Source organism: Elephas maximus, chromosome 19 (genome assembly GCF_024166365.1).
Source record: "Elephas maximus indicus isolate mEleMax1 chromosome 19, mEleMax1 primary haplotype, whole genome shotgun sequence".
NCBI lineage: Eukaryota > Metazoa > Chordata > Mammalia > Proboscidea > Elephantidae > Elephas > Elephas maximus.
The window spans coordinates 55187904-55205852 of NC_064837.1; the positions used below are offsets into that span (position 1 = coordinate 55187904).

At 44.4% G+C, this 17949-nt stretch overlaps 1 protein-coding gene and 1 non-coding gene across 5 annotated transcripts in view; both read right to left on the reverse strand.

Annotated features, from left to right (window-relative positions):
• LOC126062229 (intercellular adhesion molecule 2-like) overlaps nt 1-2278 on the reverse strand; it is a 33915-nt gene extending 31637 nt beyond the window's left edge. For all 4 annotated transcript variants that reach the window (XM_049859502.1, XM_049859501.1, XM_049859503.1 and 1 more), the window contains exons 1-2: nt 2007-2278; nt 1053-1319 (exon numbers count right to left, since the gene is read on the reverse strand). In XM_049859502.1, coding sequence (XP_049715459.1) covers nt 1053-1319; nt 2007-2178 — 439 coding nt within the window. In that variant the 5' untranslated portion in view covers nt 2179-2278. The remainder of the gene's footprint in view (nt 1-1052; nt 1320-2006) is intronic.
• Nucleotides 2279-17193: 14915 nt separating this feature from the next.
• Nucleotides 17194-17301, reverse strand: LOC126063319 (U6 spliceosomal RNA). The gene has a single exon (XR_007514265.1). It is a non-coding gene; the product is annotated as a U6 spliceosomal RNA (small nuclear RNA).
• Between the last annotated feature and the right edge of the window lie 648 nt (nt 17302-17949).

The window sequence follows — 17949 nt, forward strand, 5'->3', positions numbered from 1 at the left end:
ACAATTGAGTAATTATGTTGAGAAAGACTTGGAGGGAAGAGCTGCTGGAATTAGTAGGTGAATGGTGAAGTTTTTCACTCAAGACGCGGGGGCTGGAGTTAGACCGGTCATTGTTTCACAAGATCGGGTTCATAACTGCCATGATTCCTTATTAAATAGGGCACCTGGTGGTACTGTGGATTCCTTTTTGAACTAGAATACTCTGCCTCCACTCACCCCCCTGCCCCCACCCCAGGATAATATGTTAGATTTAGGACATCTTTCTCTTCATCTGATCTACTGATGTTGGAATGGGGAGGACCCAAGTGATACCCTTAGTGCCAAGATAATTGAGAGAATCCTGGCCTTATCTGGAGGGTTTTCAGGGGTCACGGGTGGGTGCGTGTGTGACAGTCACACGTTTCCCAAGGGCCCACAAGGGGAAGATAAAAATACCGGGTGAGACCTCAGCTGCTTTGGGGTAAGGGGCCATTGAAGGGCTGGCCCAGCTGTCTGGATGATGCCCCACTGCTGGGGTGGGTGGCCTGGGCTGCTCTGTTGATGGAGCTGGTACTGATCTGGGAGGAGACTGTGAACACTGTGTTGGGGAACAACGTTTCAATTTGTGTACATCTTGGTTAGACCCTGGTGGTATCGTGAGTGGTTAAGAGCTATGGCTGCTAACCAAAAGGTGGCAGTTTGAATCCACCAGGAACTCTGTGGAAACCCTGTGGGGCAGTTCTACTCTGTCCTGTAGGGTTGCTATGAGTCAGAATCGACCTGACAGCAACAGGTTTGGTTTTGGTTTGGATTAGATTGTCCTCCTCTGAGCAAGACTCAAGTGTCGGTGGCCTGCTCCTGAGATGCCAGCAGGCTCAGGGACGCCCGTAAAGAGTGTGAGCAGACTCTGAGCCACCTTGTCTGGGTCCTACTCCTTGTCACCCTGGGAGCTCAGGGAGGCCAGGGCCATGAGGACAGTGCCCAGGGGCAGTGACAGAGAGCAGCTTTGCCTACATTCAATAGACAAGATTCTGCCCTGTGGCAGAGGAGGACCCCAGAGTGCAGCCACTCACGATACACGCTGACAGTGGCATTCTTGGACAGCTGCTGCCCTGAGCAGGTGAAGTAGCATTCGAGGCTTGTGTCCTGGGAGATGTTTGAGACCAAGAACCGCTTCCACTGAGGCTGATCATCCAGTACAGTCTTGGTTAGGCTGGTCTCCAGACCCCCCAATTGTGGCTGGGAACAGTCTGTGCTGCAGTTGACCTCCAAGGACCCATTGGGCTCAGCCACCACCTGCTCTGGTGACATGTATACGACAAATGCTTCCTCACCAGACCCTGGAAGACCAAAAACACTGGTCAGTGTCCGCCTGGCAAGGTGTGCCTGCTGTCCTGCTCAGTGGAGCTGCGCATAGCTGGCGCTCTGGATCAAGGGTCAGGGGCCCAAGAAGAAACCCCAGGGTTGGCCCACCCTGTTCAGGCCTTGCCATCCCATGTCTAGACAGAGGGAGTCGCCTCCCAGGGCATGATGGAGGTTTCCTTCACATGCCTGGAGGCCCAGTGGAAAAGCGGTTTCATTTTCGATTTGTCCACAGCCAGCAGGGCAGTGCCCTCTGCTGCCCCTCCTTCTGCCCTAGGCCGTGTCTGACAGGCAGATAGGGGTCTCTCTTCACCTTTCCCTGAACCCCAATGTCCCTTCACTTCCTGAGACCCCACCCAGCCCACAATTCAGCCTCAACCTGCCACATCCGTACGCCACAAAACTACAGGCCTGTCCAGCCTGGTATCCAAAAGGCCACGACCTCCCACATGCTATACAGGCCTGTGGGAAGAGGAAGCCAGGCTGGCCCAGCGTCCTGTACCCATGGCGTCACAGCCTTTGTGTACAAGGCCTGAGTGACTTTGAAGCTGAGACCCCTGGTCCCAACTCAAGGCTATGGGAGTGGGGCAGCCCCATTGAGCCCCTGTCCACCCCACCTTCTGGGCTGGCATGTGCCGCGTCAGGAACCCCAGGCACCCACTCACCTGGGCAGCAGAGCAGGGTGAGAAGGACTATGGGCAGGCCCCAGTACCTAAAGGGGGACATTTCGGGAGGCCTTTGCGGTCTCACAGGGAACAGCCGAGGGCGGTCCAGGGAGAGACCGAGGGCGTAGATCAGGAGTGGCTTCTGGGAGCTGCAGCCCCAAATCTCTAGCATTCTTCAAGCTGATGACCGCATTTCCTCTCTTTATCTGAGTGGTCTTCAGAAGCCAAGTGCACCAGCCGCCTCCCAGCACTCCAGGCCACTGAGAATCCGGGCAGAGGAAGCTGGGGAGGAGCAGATAAGCAACAGAATACAGTTCCTTCCGGCATGCCCCCTGAGCAGAAGGCGGGGTGAATGACAGGGCACGTGTCTGTCAAGCTTGTGCATGTGTGCATGATGTATGCGCACACAGGTCTCAGGGGCATCGTGTGTGCCTTTGTGCGTGCATGTAGGAGAAGGAAACCTTCAACCTCAGGTCCGGGGACCCCCCCATCCCACAGGACACATGTTTGGAGTTACCTCCAGGCGTAGAATATCTGAGGTCAGGGCTTGATCATAGCTAGGGTGCAGAGGCAGGAAACCTAGACAGGAATTGAGATTCTCCAGCTAAATGCCCAGCACAATGCAACATAAACATCCAACTGTAGATCATCAGGGAAAAGGAACTAACCAAAAACCAAACCCATTGCCTTCAAGCTGATTCTGACTCAGCGACCCTATAGGACAGAGTAGAACTGCCCAGTAGGGTTTCCAAGGCTGTAATCTTTACAGAAGCTGACTGCCACATCTTTTCTCCCAGGGACTGGCTGGTGGGTTCGAAACGATGACTTTCCGGTTAACAGCTGAGTGCTTAACTGCTGTGCCACCGGGGTCCCTTTTGTTAGGCAAAAGAAGGTACTATTTAATCAATGATTCTGGATCCATTGGTTAACATATGGGAAAAAAGGGGAAAATGTACCCATACCTCACACCAAATGTAGAAATCAATTCCATCTAGGCTAAAGATTTATCTGCGAAATTAAAAAAAAAAAAGCCTTTAGAAGAAAATATGGGAGAGTATTGTTATGTCTGTAGGGTGGGGAAGAATTTCTTACATAAGACTCCAAAATCAGTATAAATGAAATAAACAATTGATAACTTTGGCTCCATTAAAGACATCAATATTTCAAAGAAAAGGAAACATACCTGAACAAGTGAAAAGATGCTTAAATCCAATTACAGGAAAATTCAAATTGAAAATACAATGGGATACCACTTTATAACTACTAGATTGGCAAAAGTTAGGAATTCTGACAAAACCAGTTTTTAGAGAGGTTGTATGTCAATAGGAGCTTTTTTTTTTTATAACCAGATGTTACTATTTATTGAGATCTTATTATGACCAGCTACTATTTGCTATGTGCTTTATGTACATACATACATTCTCATAACAACTCAGTGAGGTATATACAATTACTCCCATTTTATAGACGATAAAACTGAGGCACAGAGAATTTAACTTTCTCAAAGTCACAGTTTTTTTAAAAAAAATTATTGTGCTTTAAGTGAAAGTTTACAAATCAAGTCAGTCTCTCATACAAAAACTTATGTACACCTTGCTACATACTCGCAATTGCTCTCCCCCTAATGAGACAGCCTGCTCCCTCCCTCCAGTCTCTCTTTTCCTGTCCATTTCACCAGCTTCTAACCCCCTCTACCCTCTCATCTCCCTTCCAGGGAGGAGATGCCAACATGGTCTCAAGCATCCACCTGATCCAAGAAGCTCACTCCTCACCAGCATCCTTCTCCATCCCATTGTCCAGTCCAATCCCTGTCTAAAGAGATAGCCTTGGGAATAGTTCCTGTCCTGGGCCAACAGAAGGTCTGGGGACCATGACCAGCAGGGTCCTTCTAGTCTCAGTCAGGCCATTAACTCTGGTCTTTTTACAAGAATTTGAGGGTCTGCATCTTTTTTTTTTTTTTATCCCACTGCTCTCCCGCTCCCTCAGGGGTTCTCTATTGTGTTACCTGTAAGGGCAGTCATTGGTTGTAGCCGGGCACCATCTAGTTCTTCTGGTCTCAGGCTGATGTAGTCTCTGGTTTTTGTGGCCCTTTCTGTCTCTTGGGCTCGTAATTGCCTTGTGTCCTTGGTGTTCTTCATTCTCCTTTGATCCAGGTGGGTTAAGACCAATTGATGCATCTCAGATGGCTGCTTGCTAGCGTTTAAGACCCCAGATGCCACTCTCCAAGTGGGTTGCAGAATGTTTTCTTAATAGATTTTATTATGCCAATTGACTTAGATGTCCCCTGAAACCATGGTCCCCAAACTCCTGCCCCTGCTACGCTGGCCTTCGAAGCATTCAGTTTATTCAAGAAACTTCTTTGCTTTTGGTTTACTCCAGTTGTGCTGACCTTGCCTGTAGTGTGTTGTCTTTCCCATCACCTAAAGTAGTTCTTATCTACTATCTAATTAGTGAATACCCCTCTCCCACCCTCCGTCCCTCCCCCGTCTCGTAACCACAAAAGAATGTTTTCTTCTCAGTTTAAACTGTTTCTCCAGTTATTATAATACTGGTCTTATATAATATTTGTCCTTTTGCAAGTGATTAATTGCACTGAGCATAATGCCTTCCAGATTCTTCCATGTTATGAAATGTTTCACAGATTCATCACTATTATTTATCAATATGTAGTATTCTATTGTGTGAATATACCATAATTTATCCATTCATGTGTTGACGGACACCTTGGTTGCTTCCATCTCTTTGCCATTGTAAGCAGTGCTGCAGTGAACATGGGTGTGCATATATCTGTTCATGTAAAGGCTCTTATTTCTCTAGGACATATTCTAAGGAGTGGGATTGCTGAATCGTATGGTATTCTATTTCTAGCTTTTTAAGGAAGCGCCAAATCGATTTCCAAAGTGATTGTACCATTTGACATTCCCACCAGCAGTGTAGAAGTGTTCCAATCTCTCCACAGCCTCTCCAACATTTATTATTTTGTATTTTTTGGATTAATGCCAGCCTTGTTGGAGTGAGATGAAGTCTCATTGTAGTTTTGATTTGCATTTCTCTAATGGCTAATGATCGTGAGCATTTCCTCAGGTATCTCTTAGCTACCGGAACGTCTTCTTTAGTGAAGTGTCTGTTCATATCTTTTGTCCATTTTTAAATTGGGTTATTTGTCTTTTTGTAGTTGAGCCTTTGCAGTATCATGTAGATTTTAGAGATCAGGCGCTGACTGGAAATTTCATAGCCAAAAACTTTTTCCCATTCTGTAGGTCATCTTTTTACTCTTTTGGTGAAATCTTTGGATGAGCATAGGTGTTTGATTTTTAGGAGCTCCCAGTTATCTGGTTTTTCTTCTGCATTGTTAGTAATGTTTTGTATACTGTTTATGCCATGTATTAGGGCTCCTAACGTTGTCCCCATTTTTTCTTCCATGGTCTTTATCATTTTAGATTTTATATTTAGGTCTTTGATCCATTTTGAGCTCGTTTTTGTGCATGGAGTGAGGCATGGGTCTTGTTTCATTTTTTTGCAGGGGAATATCCAGTTATGCCAGCACCATTTGTGAAAAAGACTGTCTTTTCCCTATTTAACTGCTTTGGGGCCTTTGTGAAATATCAACTGCTTCATGGATGGATTTATGTCTGGATTCTTAATTCTGTTCCATTGGTCTATGTATCTGTTGTCGTACCAGTGCCAGGCTGTTTTGACTACTGTGGTGGTATAATAGGTTTTAATATGAGGTAGAGTAAGACCTTCCACTTTGCTCTTCTTTTTCAGTAATGCTTTACTTCTCCGGGGCCTCTTTCCCTTCCATATGGCATTGGTGATTTGTTTCTTCTGCTCGTTAAAAAATGTCATTGGAATTTGGATCAGAATTGCATTAAATCTGTAGATCGCTTTTGGTAGAATAGACATTTTTATAATGTTAAGTCTTCCTATCCAAGAGCAAGGTATGTTTTTCCACTTACGTAGGTCTTTTTTGGTTTCTTGCAGAAGTGTATTGTAGTTTTCTTTGTATAAGTCTTTTACATCTCTGGTAAGATTTATTTTTAAGTATTTTATCTTCTTGGGGGCTAGTGTAAATGGTATTGATTTCCTCTTTGATGTTCTTTTTGTTGGTGTAGAGGAATCCAACTTATTTTTGTATGTTTATCTTGTATGCCGATACTCTGCCGAACTCTTCTATTAGTTTCAGTAGTTTTCTTGAGGATACCTTAGGGTTTTCTGTGTATAAGATCATGCCTTCTGCAAATAGAGATACTTTTACTCCTTCCTTGCCAATCTGGATGCCTTTTATTTCATTATCTAGCCTAATTACTCTGGCTAGGACCTCTAGCACAATGTTGAATAAGAGTGGTGATAAAGGGCATCCTTGTCTGGTTCCCATTCTCAAGGGTAATGCTTTCAGGCTCTCTCGATTTAGGATGATGTTGGCTATTGGCTTTGTATAAATGCTCTTTATTATGTTGAGGAATTTTCCTTCTATTACTATTTTACTGAGAGTTTTTATCATGAATGAGTGTTGACCTTTGTCAAATGCCTTTTCTGCAACAATTGATAAAATCATGTGATTCTTGTCTTTTGTTTTATTTATATGATGGATTACGTTAATTGTTTTTCTAATGTTGAACCATCCCTGCATACCTGGTATGAATCCCACTTGGTCATGGTGAATTATGTTTTTGATATGTTGTTGAATTCTATTGGCTAGAATTTTGTTGAGGATTTTTGCATCTAAGTTCATGAGGGATGTAAGTCTGTAATTTTCTTTTTTTGTGGTGTCTTTACCTGGTTTTGATATCAGGGATATGCTGGCTTCATAGAATGAGCTTGGGAGTATTCCGTCCTTTTCTGTGGTCTGAAATACCTTCAGTAGTAGTGGTGTTACCTCTTCTCTGAAAGTTTGGTAGAACTCTGCGGTGAAGCCGTCAGACCAGGGCTTTTTTTTTGGTTGGGAGTTTTTTGATTACCTTTTCAATTTCTTCTTTTGTTATGGGTCTATTTAGTTGTTCTGCCTCTGTTTGTGTTAGTTTAGGTAGGTAGTGTGTTTCTAGGAATTCATCCATTTCTTCTAGGTTTTCAAATTTTGAAGTCACAGCTTTAGTGAGTGGCACAACCTGATAAATTGATTTGGTAATCCCAACTCTGGAAATCTATAAGTATTCCAAAAATACTTTCCAGAGGCAAAAGTAACTCAAGTTAGCTATCAGAACCCTCTGTGAAACACTCGTCTCTGGAAAGCATTAAGCTCCATTGTAAGTGAAAACAGCTGACTTGTCTATACTGTCCTATAGTTAACATCTGTCAGTCCTCCCAGAGCCTTCTCATTGTTTTGGAAAAAACTGAATTTCTTGATCTGCAAAGCTTAGGCTCAGACTCTAGTTATATTCCTGACCCACCCAACGTCAAGTTCTCCTGACACAAACTGTCAAATACCCTGCAAGGCGGCTGCATCTTGGCTTCTCCCACTGGAACCTTGGAGGTGCTGCCTGGTGACTTAGAAAGTCCCCAGTTTCCTTCCTTTAATACCCCTTGGAAATATAAATATATAAATATATAATCTCAGGGCAGATCCCACAGGTTTTCAAATGAAAGAGACATGTAGAAAGTTCCAGGCATGGTGTTTTCCGTCTGAATCTGTCTCATCCATAAGGGGAAAGAGAAGCCTTAAGCTGCCTCATTCAATATCTTCCTCTGATAGAAGGCAAGCATGATTTTGAAATATATGGGATCAATTTTAAATTTTGTTCCTTCTTTTATTCTTGGCCTAGAGTGGAAGTGAAGAATGAGGAAGCAGGACATAGCCAGTATGTACTCTCTCTTATTTTTATTACTTCAGGATTATCTCAGGTCATTTACGTTTTTTAAAAAATTTTGTTGTGCTTTAAGTGAAAGTTTACAAATAAGTTGGAATGTCATACAAAAATTTATAAACACCTTGGCACATACCCCTAATTGCTGGCCCCCTAATGAGACAGCACACTCCTTCCCTCCTCTATTTCTTTTTGTGTCCATTTGGCCAGGTTCTGACCCTCTCTTACCTCTCATCACCCCTTCAGACAGGAGATGCCAACATAGTCTCATGTGTCTATTTGAATAGGAGCTCTTTTAATTGCTGGTGAGAGTGTAATTGGTTCTCTGGGCAATAATTAGGCATTATCTCCTAAAGCTGGATGTTCTTTTACTCTATAGCCCACAATTCCCCTCTTAGATATATGCTTTAGAGAAACTTGCACCAAGAACCAAGAGCTGTGTCCTGTCTTTACCTCTTACTATGTGTGTAACCTTGGAGTCTTGGATGGTGCAAACGGTTAATGCGCTCAGCTGCTCACTGAAAGATTGGAGGTTCAAGTCTACGCAGGGGCACCTTGGAAGGAAGGCCTGGCAATCTACTTCTGAAAAATCAACTATAAGTAAACCCTATGGAGCACAGTTCTACTCTGACGCACATGAGGTGGCCAGGAGTCAGAGTCAAATTGATAATCGTTTCTTTTTTTTTACCTGTTTAACCCTGGGCATGTCACTTAGCGTCTCTGTGCCTCAGTTTTCTCTTCTGTAAAATGGAATTAATAATAGAACCTTCCTTTTAGGGTTGTTGTGTGGATTAAATGAATGAACATTTTCAAGTGCTTAGAATGTTAACTGTTTCATAAAATAAAAGTAAATAGGCACGTGTATGTGATGTTGTTGTTGTTATTTGCCATTGAGTCAATTTTTGACTAACAGTGACCACATATACACAGTCGAACTGCCCCATAGGGTTTCTAGGCTATAATCTTTACCTCTATGCTGAGCAAATAATTGGAGAAGCTGGACTATACGTATGCTGAACAAATAATCCAAGAAACTGAACTGTATGAATAAGAATGTAGCATTGGGATTGGAGGAAGGCTCATTAACAACCTCAGATAGGCAGATGACGGAACCTTGCTTTAGGAAAATGAAGAGGATTTAAAGCACTTACTGGTGAAGAGCAAAGACCACAGCCTTCAGTAAGGATTACATCTCAACATAATGAAAACAAAAATCCTCACAACTGGACCAATTTACAACATCATGATAAATGGAGAAAAGACTGAAGTTGTCAAGGATTTCATTTTACTTGGGTGCACAATCAACACCCTTGGAAGCAGCAGTCAAGAAATCAAATGATGCATTACGTGGGCAAATCTGCTGCAAAAGACTACTTTAAAGTGTTAAAAAGCAAAGATGTCACTTTAAGGACTAAGGTGAGTGTCATCCAAGCCATGGTGTTTTTAGTTGCATGATATATGCATGAGAAAACTGCACAATGAATAAGGAAGACTGAAGAAGAGTTGATGCCTTTGCATTATGGTGTTGGCAAAGAATATCGAATATACCATGGACTACCAGAAAAATGAACAAATCTGTCTTGGAAGAAGTTCAGTCGGAATGCTCCTTAGAAGTGAAGATGGCAATGCTTTGTCTCACATACTTTGGACATGTTATCAGGAGGGACCAGTCCCTGGAGAAGGACATTATGCTTGGTAAAGTAGAGGGTCAGTGTCACGGATTGAATTGTGTCCCCCCAAAATATCTGTCAACTTGGCTAGGTCATGATTCCCAGTATTGTATGATTGTCCACCATTTTGTCATCTGATGTGATTTCCCTATGTGTTGTAAATTCTGTCTCCATGATGTTGATGAGAGGGGATTAGTGGCAGTTATGTAAACTCAGTCTACAAGATTAATCTACAATTTCAGCCAATCTCTTTTGAGATATAAAAGAGAGAAGCAAGTGGAGAGACATGGTGACCTCATACCACCAAGAAACAAGAGCCAGGAGAATAATGTGTCCTTTGGACCCAAGGTCCCTGTGCTGAGAAGCTCCTTGATTTGGAAAGATTGATGACAAGGAACTTCCCCCGGAGCAAACAGGGAGACAAAGCCTTCCCCTGGAGCTGGCACCCTGAATTCAGACTTCTAGCCTTCTAGACTGTGCGAAAATAAATTTCTCTTTGTTAAACCATCCACTTGTGGCATTTCTGTTATAACACCACTAAATAACTAAGACACTGTGTATTTGATCTTTTTCCTTAGTCTTCCTGTTATTAATTTCTACTTTTATGGCAATGTGATCAGAGGGGATGCTTTGTATTATTTTGATGTTTTGGATTTTACTGAGGATTGCTTGGTGGCCTCAAACGTGGTCTATTCTGGAGAATGTTCCATGTGCATTAGAAACAAGTGTACACTTTGATGCTGTTGAGTGGAGTGTTCTATACGCTTCTACGAGGCCAAGTTGGTTGATGCGGCCTTTAGATCTTCTGTATCTTTGCTGAGTTTCTTTCGATGTTCTGTCCTTTATTAAGAGCAGTGTGTTGAAGTCTCCTACTATTATTGTAGGACTGTTGATTTCTCTTTTCGGTGCTGTTAAAATTTGTTTTATGTATTTTGGAGGCCTGCTGTTGGGTGCATATTTATTAAGGTTATGTCTTCTTGATGGATTGTGCCTTTAATCATTATATAATGTCCTTTCCTGCCTTTTACGGTGGATTTTGTCTTAAAGTCTATTTTATCTGAGATTAGTATTGCCACTCCTGCTCTTCTTGTGGTTACTGTTTGCTTGGTATATTTTTTCTGTCCTTTGATTTTTAATATATTTATGTCACAAGCATATTGATGGTTTTTTGTGTTTTTTTTTAATCCATTCCGTCACTCTCTTTGTCTTTATGGGTGTATTTAAGCCACTTACATTTGGGTATGATTATTGATAGGTATGAGTTTATTACTGTCATCTTGTGCTTTGTGTGTGTGTGTGTGGTGCTGACGTTTGCTTTGCTCCTGTTACTTTCCTGTGCTGAGTTCCGTTTGTTTGTGGATTTTCTTTTATTTTGTTATTATAGATCTTGTGTTTACTGAGTTTTTATGTTTTTCTTCTTTATTTTAATGAGTAGCTTTGTTAACTTCCTTTGTGGTTACCTTGAAAATTTGTGTGTGTGTGTGTGTGCGTGTGTGTGATCATCACCGTTATCTATTTCTAAAATATTTTCATCACCTCAAACATAAACTCTGTATGCATTAAGCAATAAGTCCCCATTCCCGCCCTCCCTCAGCCTCTGGTTACCACAAATCTACTTTCTGTCTCTAGGCACTTGCCTGTTGTAGATATTTCGTATTTAAAAACCCAAGAAGACCAGTTTCCTTCGTGTGGATTCTGACTTACGGTGACCCCACACGTGTCAGCGTAGGACTGTGCTCCAGAGGCTTTCAGGGGCTGGGTTTTGGCAGCAGATCGCCAGGGCTTCGTTCCGAGCTGCCTCTGGGTGGACTCAAACCTCAGACCTTTTGGCCAGCAGAGGAGAGCACTAACTGTTTGCCCCACCCAGACACCTATTTCATTTAAACCACAAAACTAAACCCATTGCCTTCCAGTTGACTCTGACTCACAGCAACCCTACAGGACACAGTAGAACTGCCCCAAAGGGTTTCCGAGGCTGTGTCTTTACAGAAGCAGAGCGCCACATCTTTCTTCCACAGAGGTGCTGCTGAATTCCCAACGCCAGCCTTTCAGTTAGTAGCTGAGCACTTCAACCACTACACCACCAGGTTCCGTATTTCATATAAGTGGGGTCGTAAAACGTTTGTCCTTTTGTGTCTGGCGTATTTCACTCAGTGTGATGTTGTCAAGGTTCATCCATGTCATAGTAGGTATCAGTACTTCTTTCCTTTTCCTGGTTGAATAAAATCCCATTGCACGGATATACCTCATTTTGTTTATCCATTCATCTGTTGATGGACTCCTCCTCCTGCACTGATCAGGGCCTTCAATGAGACAGTTCCAGGATTGGCCATCCCCTGAGTTAGGAGTGCTGGTGGTGCTGCGATGGTTAAGCACTCAGCTGCTAACTGGAAGGTTGGCAGTTCAAACCCACCAGCTGCTCCGTGGGAGAAAGATGTTCCACTCTGCTTCTGTAAAGATTTACAGCCCTGGAGACCCTATGGGGCAGTTCTACTCTGTCCTATGTGGTCACTATGAGTTGGAACTGACTCGATGGCAGCGGGTTTAATGGGAGTTAGGTAGTTAATAGACAGCTGAGCATTGTCCTTGACGTGCCACGCCACCAGAACCTTCCATGTGTAACTAAGAATCATACTTCTTTGCCTAGCCATTTTCAGAGTCACCGTAGCAGGGTGACTTTGTGCAAAGAAGCAGGAAGTATGAAAGTTGAGTGCAGATGTGGCTGCTGGGCGAGCAGCTAGGCTCACCCACAAGCAGAGGCTCTCACTCACACAGGCCTCCCTCATACTCCCGGTCTAGCAAGATTACACATCGTGTCAGGGACCACAGGAAAGTCAAAGTCACTGATGCTGAGGGTCTGCTGGGCCCTGGAGCAATTTCTCTTGGTACTTTGTACCTCAGTTTCTTCACTGAGGTTCCTTCTGGAACCTTCCTGTCCATACCCTAGAAAGACAAAGCCAATGTAGAATGTTGGAAGGGGAGGGCATCAGAGCCCACTGCTTTGAGGGATTTGTGTGACTTTAAAGTTCTGATAGCATCTGTCATTGATACAAATGAAGGTGGATGTCCAGCACAGCTCTACCCTGGCACACATGGAGTTGCCATGAGTCGGAATCGACTCGACAGCAGCTGGTTGGTTTTTATGTCCCGGATATTGCACACATACATATACCTATGGTTTATCAGGCACTTCAGGTGATTTCAACATGCAACCGGGGTTAAGAAGCAGTGCACAGAGTGGAACAATGGAAAGGCAGGTGAGAACCAGGCAGTGACACTGTGACAAAGGCATGGAGGTGTGGTTGGACTGGGGGTGTTTTGGGATTGGCTGGGGTCTGCCATGCTCAGGGGGCACAGAGGACCTGCTCTGTGCAGCAAAGCCTCTTGCAAACACCCCACAGACAGAGAGCTGAGGGACGGAGAGGCTCAGAGGGTCCCTTCTTCAGAAGGGAGGGGGCCTTCTTTTGGATTGGAAATCAAAGCTTGAGTGAAGTCACTGTGAAGCCCAAGACCATCTCTGATGGGCAGGGCAGAACCATCTATGCAGCTGTTAGCAAAACAAAGTGGGGTCCCACAACAGAACTGTCAAATTGTAACCATGTGTGCCCAGTTTAAAGAGCCCTGGGGGCGCAGTGGTTATGCACTCAGCTGCTAACCGGAAGGTCAGTGGTTTGAACCCAACAGCCACTCCGAGGGAGAAAGATGTGATGCCTTATTTATCTAGTGCTGCTGTAACAGAAATACCACAAGTGGGTGGCTTTCACAAAGAGAAATCTGTTCTCTCACAGTCTAGGATGCTACAAGTCTGAATTCTGGTGCCAACAATAGGGGAAGGTTTTCTCTGTTGGCTCTGGAGGGAAGTCCTTGTCATCAACCTTCCCCGGTCGAGGAGCTTCTCAGTGCAGGGATCCTGTGTCCAAAGGACAAGTTATTCTCCTGGCTCTTGTTTCTTGGTAGTATGAAGTCCCCCTGTCTCTCTGCTCTCTTCTCTCTTATATCTCCAAAGAGATTGGCTTAAAACACAATATAGTCCTGTAGATCAACATAACAGCCGCTCATCCCATCTCATTAAGATCATAGTGATAGGATTTACAGCACATAGGAAAATCACATCAGATGACAAAATGGTGGACAATCACACAATGCTAGGAATCATGGCCTAGCCAAATTGATACACATATTTTTGGGGGATACAATTCAATCCATGACATGTACCAAATCTGCTTCTGTAACAGTTGTTGTTGTTGTTAGGTGCCGTCGAGTTGGTTCCGACTCATAGCAACCCTGTGCACAACAGAACGAAACACTGCCCAGTCCTGTGCCATCCTTACAATTTTATGCTTGAGCCCATTGTTGCAGCCACTGTGTCAAGTCCACCTCTTTGAGGGTCTTCCTCTTTTCTGCTGACCCTGTACTTTGCCAAGCATGATGTCCTTCTCGAGGGACTGATCCCTCCTGACAACATGTCCAAAGTGTGTAAGACGCAGTCTCGCCATGCTTGCTTCTAAGGAGCATTGTGGTTGTACTGCCAAGACAGATTTGTTTATTCTTCTGGCAGTCCATGGTATATTCAACATTCTTCGCCAAAGCCACAATTCAGAGGCATCAATTCTTCTGTATTCATTGTCCAGCTTTTGCATGCATATGATGTGATTGAAAATATTATGGCTTAGATCCGGTGCACCTTAGTCTTCAAGGTGACATCTTTGTTTTCAACACTCTAAAGAGGTCCTTTGCAGCAGATTTACCCAATACAACGTATCTTTTGATTTCTTGACTGCTGCTTCCATGGATGTTGATTGTGGATCCAAGTAAAATGAAATCCTTGGCAACTTCAACCTTTTCTCCATTTATCATGATGTTGCTTATTGGTCCAGTTGTGAGGACTTCTGTTTGTGTCAAGGTGTAATCAATACTGAAGGCTGTGGTCTTTGATCTTCATTAGTAAGTGCTTCAAGTCCTTTTCACTTTCAGCAAGCAGGGTTGTGTCATCTGTGTAACGCCGGTTGGTAATGAGCCTTCCTTCCTCCTCTGTGACAGTTATAGCCTAGGAAACCCCATAAGGCAGTTCTACTCTGTCGTATATGGCTGCTATGAGTGGGAATCAACTTGACGGCAATGGTTTTACAGGTGCCTGCTCTAACAGCTACACAGACAGTTCTGATGTGTAGCCAGGGTTGAGACCCACTTCCACACTTCCTTGGCATCATTTGGGCCGTTCTTTTCCTCCCCACGCTTGGTGGCTTCTGGGCAGTTGACTTTCAGCATCTGTTTCTTTCCTTCTCCCCGTTCTGCCCTGTTTCTGGTGCATTCCTCTTTGAGCTGCCGTATCATGCTCCATACATGCTTATTGAACTTGATTAGCTAAGGGGCTTGGTTCTATGAGACACATGTTTTAGAGCAGAAGTTCTCAGACTTTAGGGTGTGTCGGCATCCTCGGAGGACTGGTTAAGGCAAGATTGCTGGACCCTACCCCCAGAGTTTATTTACTAGGTCCCTGGCTGGCGCAAATGGTTTGCACTTGGCTATTAACCTGAAGGTTGGTGGTTCGTACTCACCCAGCAGCACCACAGAAGAAAGTCCTGGTGATCTGCTTCCATTAAGATTACAGCCAAGAAACCCTACGGAGCAGTTCTCCAACCCATGGGGTCGCCATGGCAGGGGGTTTGGCTTGGTTTCAGGTCTTGGGTAAGGCCCGAGAACTTACGTTTTTAACAAGTTCCCAGGTGATGGTGATGGTGATGCTGATGGTCTGGGGAACCATGCTCTTTTAACAAGAATGAGAAAGAGTTCTCAATTTAAATGTACTCTGGTTCATCACAACCGCAAGTAGAAACCAGAGACTTGGAGCAGAAGTGCTGCCCAGGCCTTAGGAAGGGTGGTGCTTCTTAGACTGGCCTGTACACTGAGTAACAGAGCAGAGTTAGCAGGGCCTGTGACTGAGTCAAGGAGCCCTGGTGGTGCAGTGGTCTAGTACTTGGCTGCTAACTGAAAGGTCAGTGGTTTGAACTTACCAGTCACTCTGTGGGAGAAAAATGTAGCAGTCTGCTTCTGTAAAGATTTAGCCTTGGAAGCCCTATGGGGCAGCTCTACTCTGTCCTGTAGGGTCACTAGGAGTGGAATTGACTCGATGGCAATGGATTTTTTTGGTTTTTGGTGTCTGAGTCCCTACCCAGCCCCTTGCTAGCTGGATGACCTTGGGCAAGTTGCTTTAATTCACTGAGCTTCAATTCACTTAACTTCAAAATGGGGTACCAACATTTCTGCTGTTCTAACCTCTTCACATTTATTACCATGTTTCATCCTCACAACAACCTTATGAGTGGATACTATTGTTATTCTCATTTTACAGATGAAGAAACTGAGGTTGAATACCTGGTGAGGTCACGCAGCCAGACATTTGTTATCTCACGCCCAGGCTCTTCTCCCACTAGAGAGCCTCTCTTGCCCACCTCAGAACTCCCCCTCCCAAGACTTCTGGGAAGAATAAATGCGATCATTTATAAAACATTCACTCAAGTCTTGCATGTGATAAGCACTCAACCAAGTTTAGTGGTGGTTGCTATTGTTGAGGCCTGGACATGTACACTTCCATGTTCTCGTAGGTTGTGCTCAAGGACACCCTAGTAAGTGTACTGACTATTATATGGATCCACAGAAGATCAAAATGACAGACAACAAGATCATCCCCACTACACAGCTGAGGACACTGAGGTCCAGGGTCCTTCCATATTAATCCTGAAATGCAAAATGGTTTGTGAATGTGTCTTCCTTAAAAAAACTACTGGCTAATGAAGAAATCAGGAGCCCTGGTGGCACAGTGGTTAAGACCTTGGCTATTAACCAAAAAGTTGGCAGCTCAAATCTACTAGCTGCTCCTTGAAACCCTACAGGGCAGTTCTATGCTGTTCTATGGGGTTGCTATCAGCTGGAATCGACCAGATGGCAGTGGGTTTGAGTTTTGGTTTGGAATGAAGGAATTGAGTTGACAAAACTAGGTTTCTTGGCCTTCTTTTGTCTGGACTCCCACCTCATCTCATTGGTTAAGAGCTGCCCTGAGAAGTGGAGAGAAGAAATGGGGAGGAGTTACAGCAGCCAGGCTTATGAGCCAGGTAAACTCTTGGGGCCCAGGAGCCACAGACCCTGCACACTGGCCAGAGTGTGTAAGCGTCCTGCCACTCAATCTAAAACCTGTTGCTGTGGATTCTGACTCAGACTAAAAGACAATTCTAGCTGCAGCCTGGTAGTGGTAGATCACATCCCTTTACACAGGTAGGTTTGCAATGAGCTAGAAGCCTGAGAGAATGTTTTTGAGGAGGGTGATCTATGTAGATACAGCAAATTTATTGATAAATATCCAACAGCCAAAGAGCTGAGGGAGGGAGAGGGTGAGAGGGTCTCTCTATAGAAGGGAGGGGGCCTTCTTTCTCCATGTTCTTTCTGGAAACATAGACGTCAAGGTACCACCAGCTGCCGTGTTCTTTCTCATACCCTGACTACAAAAATCCGTTGCCTTCGATTCTGATTCACAACGACCCTATAGGACAGGGTAGAATTGTCCTATAGGGTTTCCAAGGCTGTAATCTTTTTTTTTTTTTTAATTGTGCTTTAAGTGAAAGTTTACAATTCAAGTCAGTTTCTCATACGAAAACTTATACACACATTGCTATGTGACCTAGTTGCCCTCCCTACAATGTGACAGTACACTCCTTCAAAAATATGGAACGCTTCATGATTTTTGCGTGTCATGCTTGCGCAGGGGCCATGCTAATCTTCCCTGTAGCCTTCTCATTTGAGTATTTGTGCCGCTGAAGCGAGCACCAAGGCTGTAATCTTTATGAAAGCAGGCTGCCACATCTTTTTCCTGTGGGTTCCATGGGTTCCAACCACTGACTTCTTGGTTAGCAGTCGAGTGCTTACCCACTGCGCCACCACGGCTGCTCCTTTACTAGAGAGGCGAGAAGAAACTGAAATACTCTCCTAGGACAGAAGCCCCGGTGGCACAATGATTAAACGCTCGGTTGCCAACCGAAAGGTCGGAGGTTCAAAACCACCAGCTGCTCCAAGGGAGAAAGACTTGGCAGTCTGCTTCCTTAAAGGCTTAAACCAAAAAAATCAAACCCAGTGCCATCGAGTCATTTCTGACTCATAGCGACCCTATAGGACAGAGTAGAACTGCCCCATAGAGTTTCCAAGGAGTGCCTGGCAGACTCGAACTGCCGACCCTTTGGTTAGCAGCCTTAGCTCTTAACCACTATGCCACCAGGGTTTCCGCCTTAAAGACTTACAGCCTTGGAAATCCTATGGGGCACTTCTATTCTGTCCTATAGGGTTGCTCTGAGTCGGAATCCACTAGGTGGCAATGAATTTGGTTTTTTGGCTTTCCTAGGAACTCAGATGGGAAAATGAGCTGTTTCTTTGGGAAAGATGTCAAAGGCAGCTCCTCGGCTTGTTACAGACAGCAAAGAC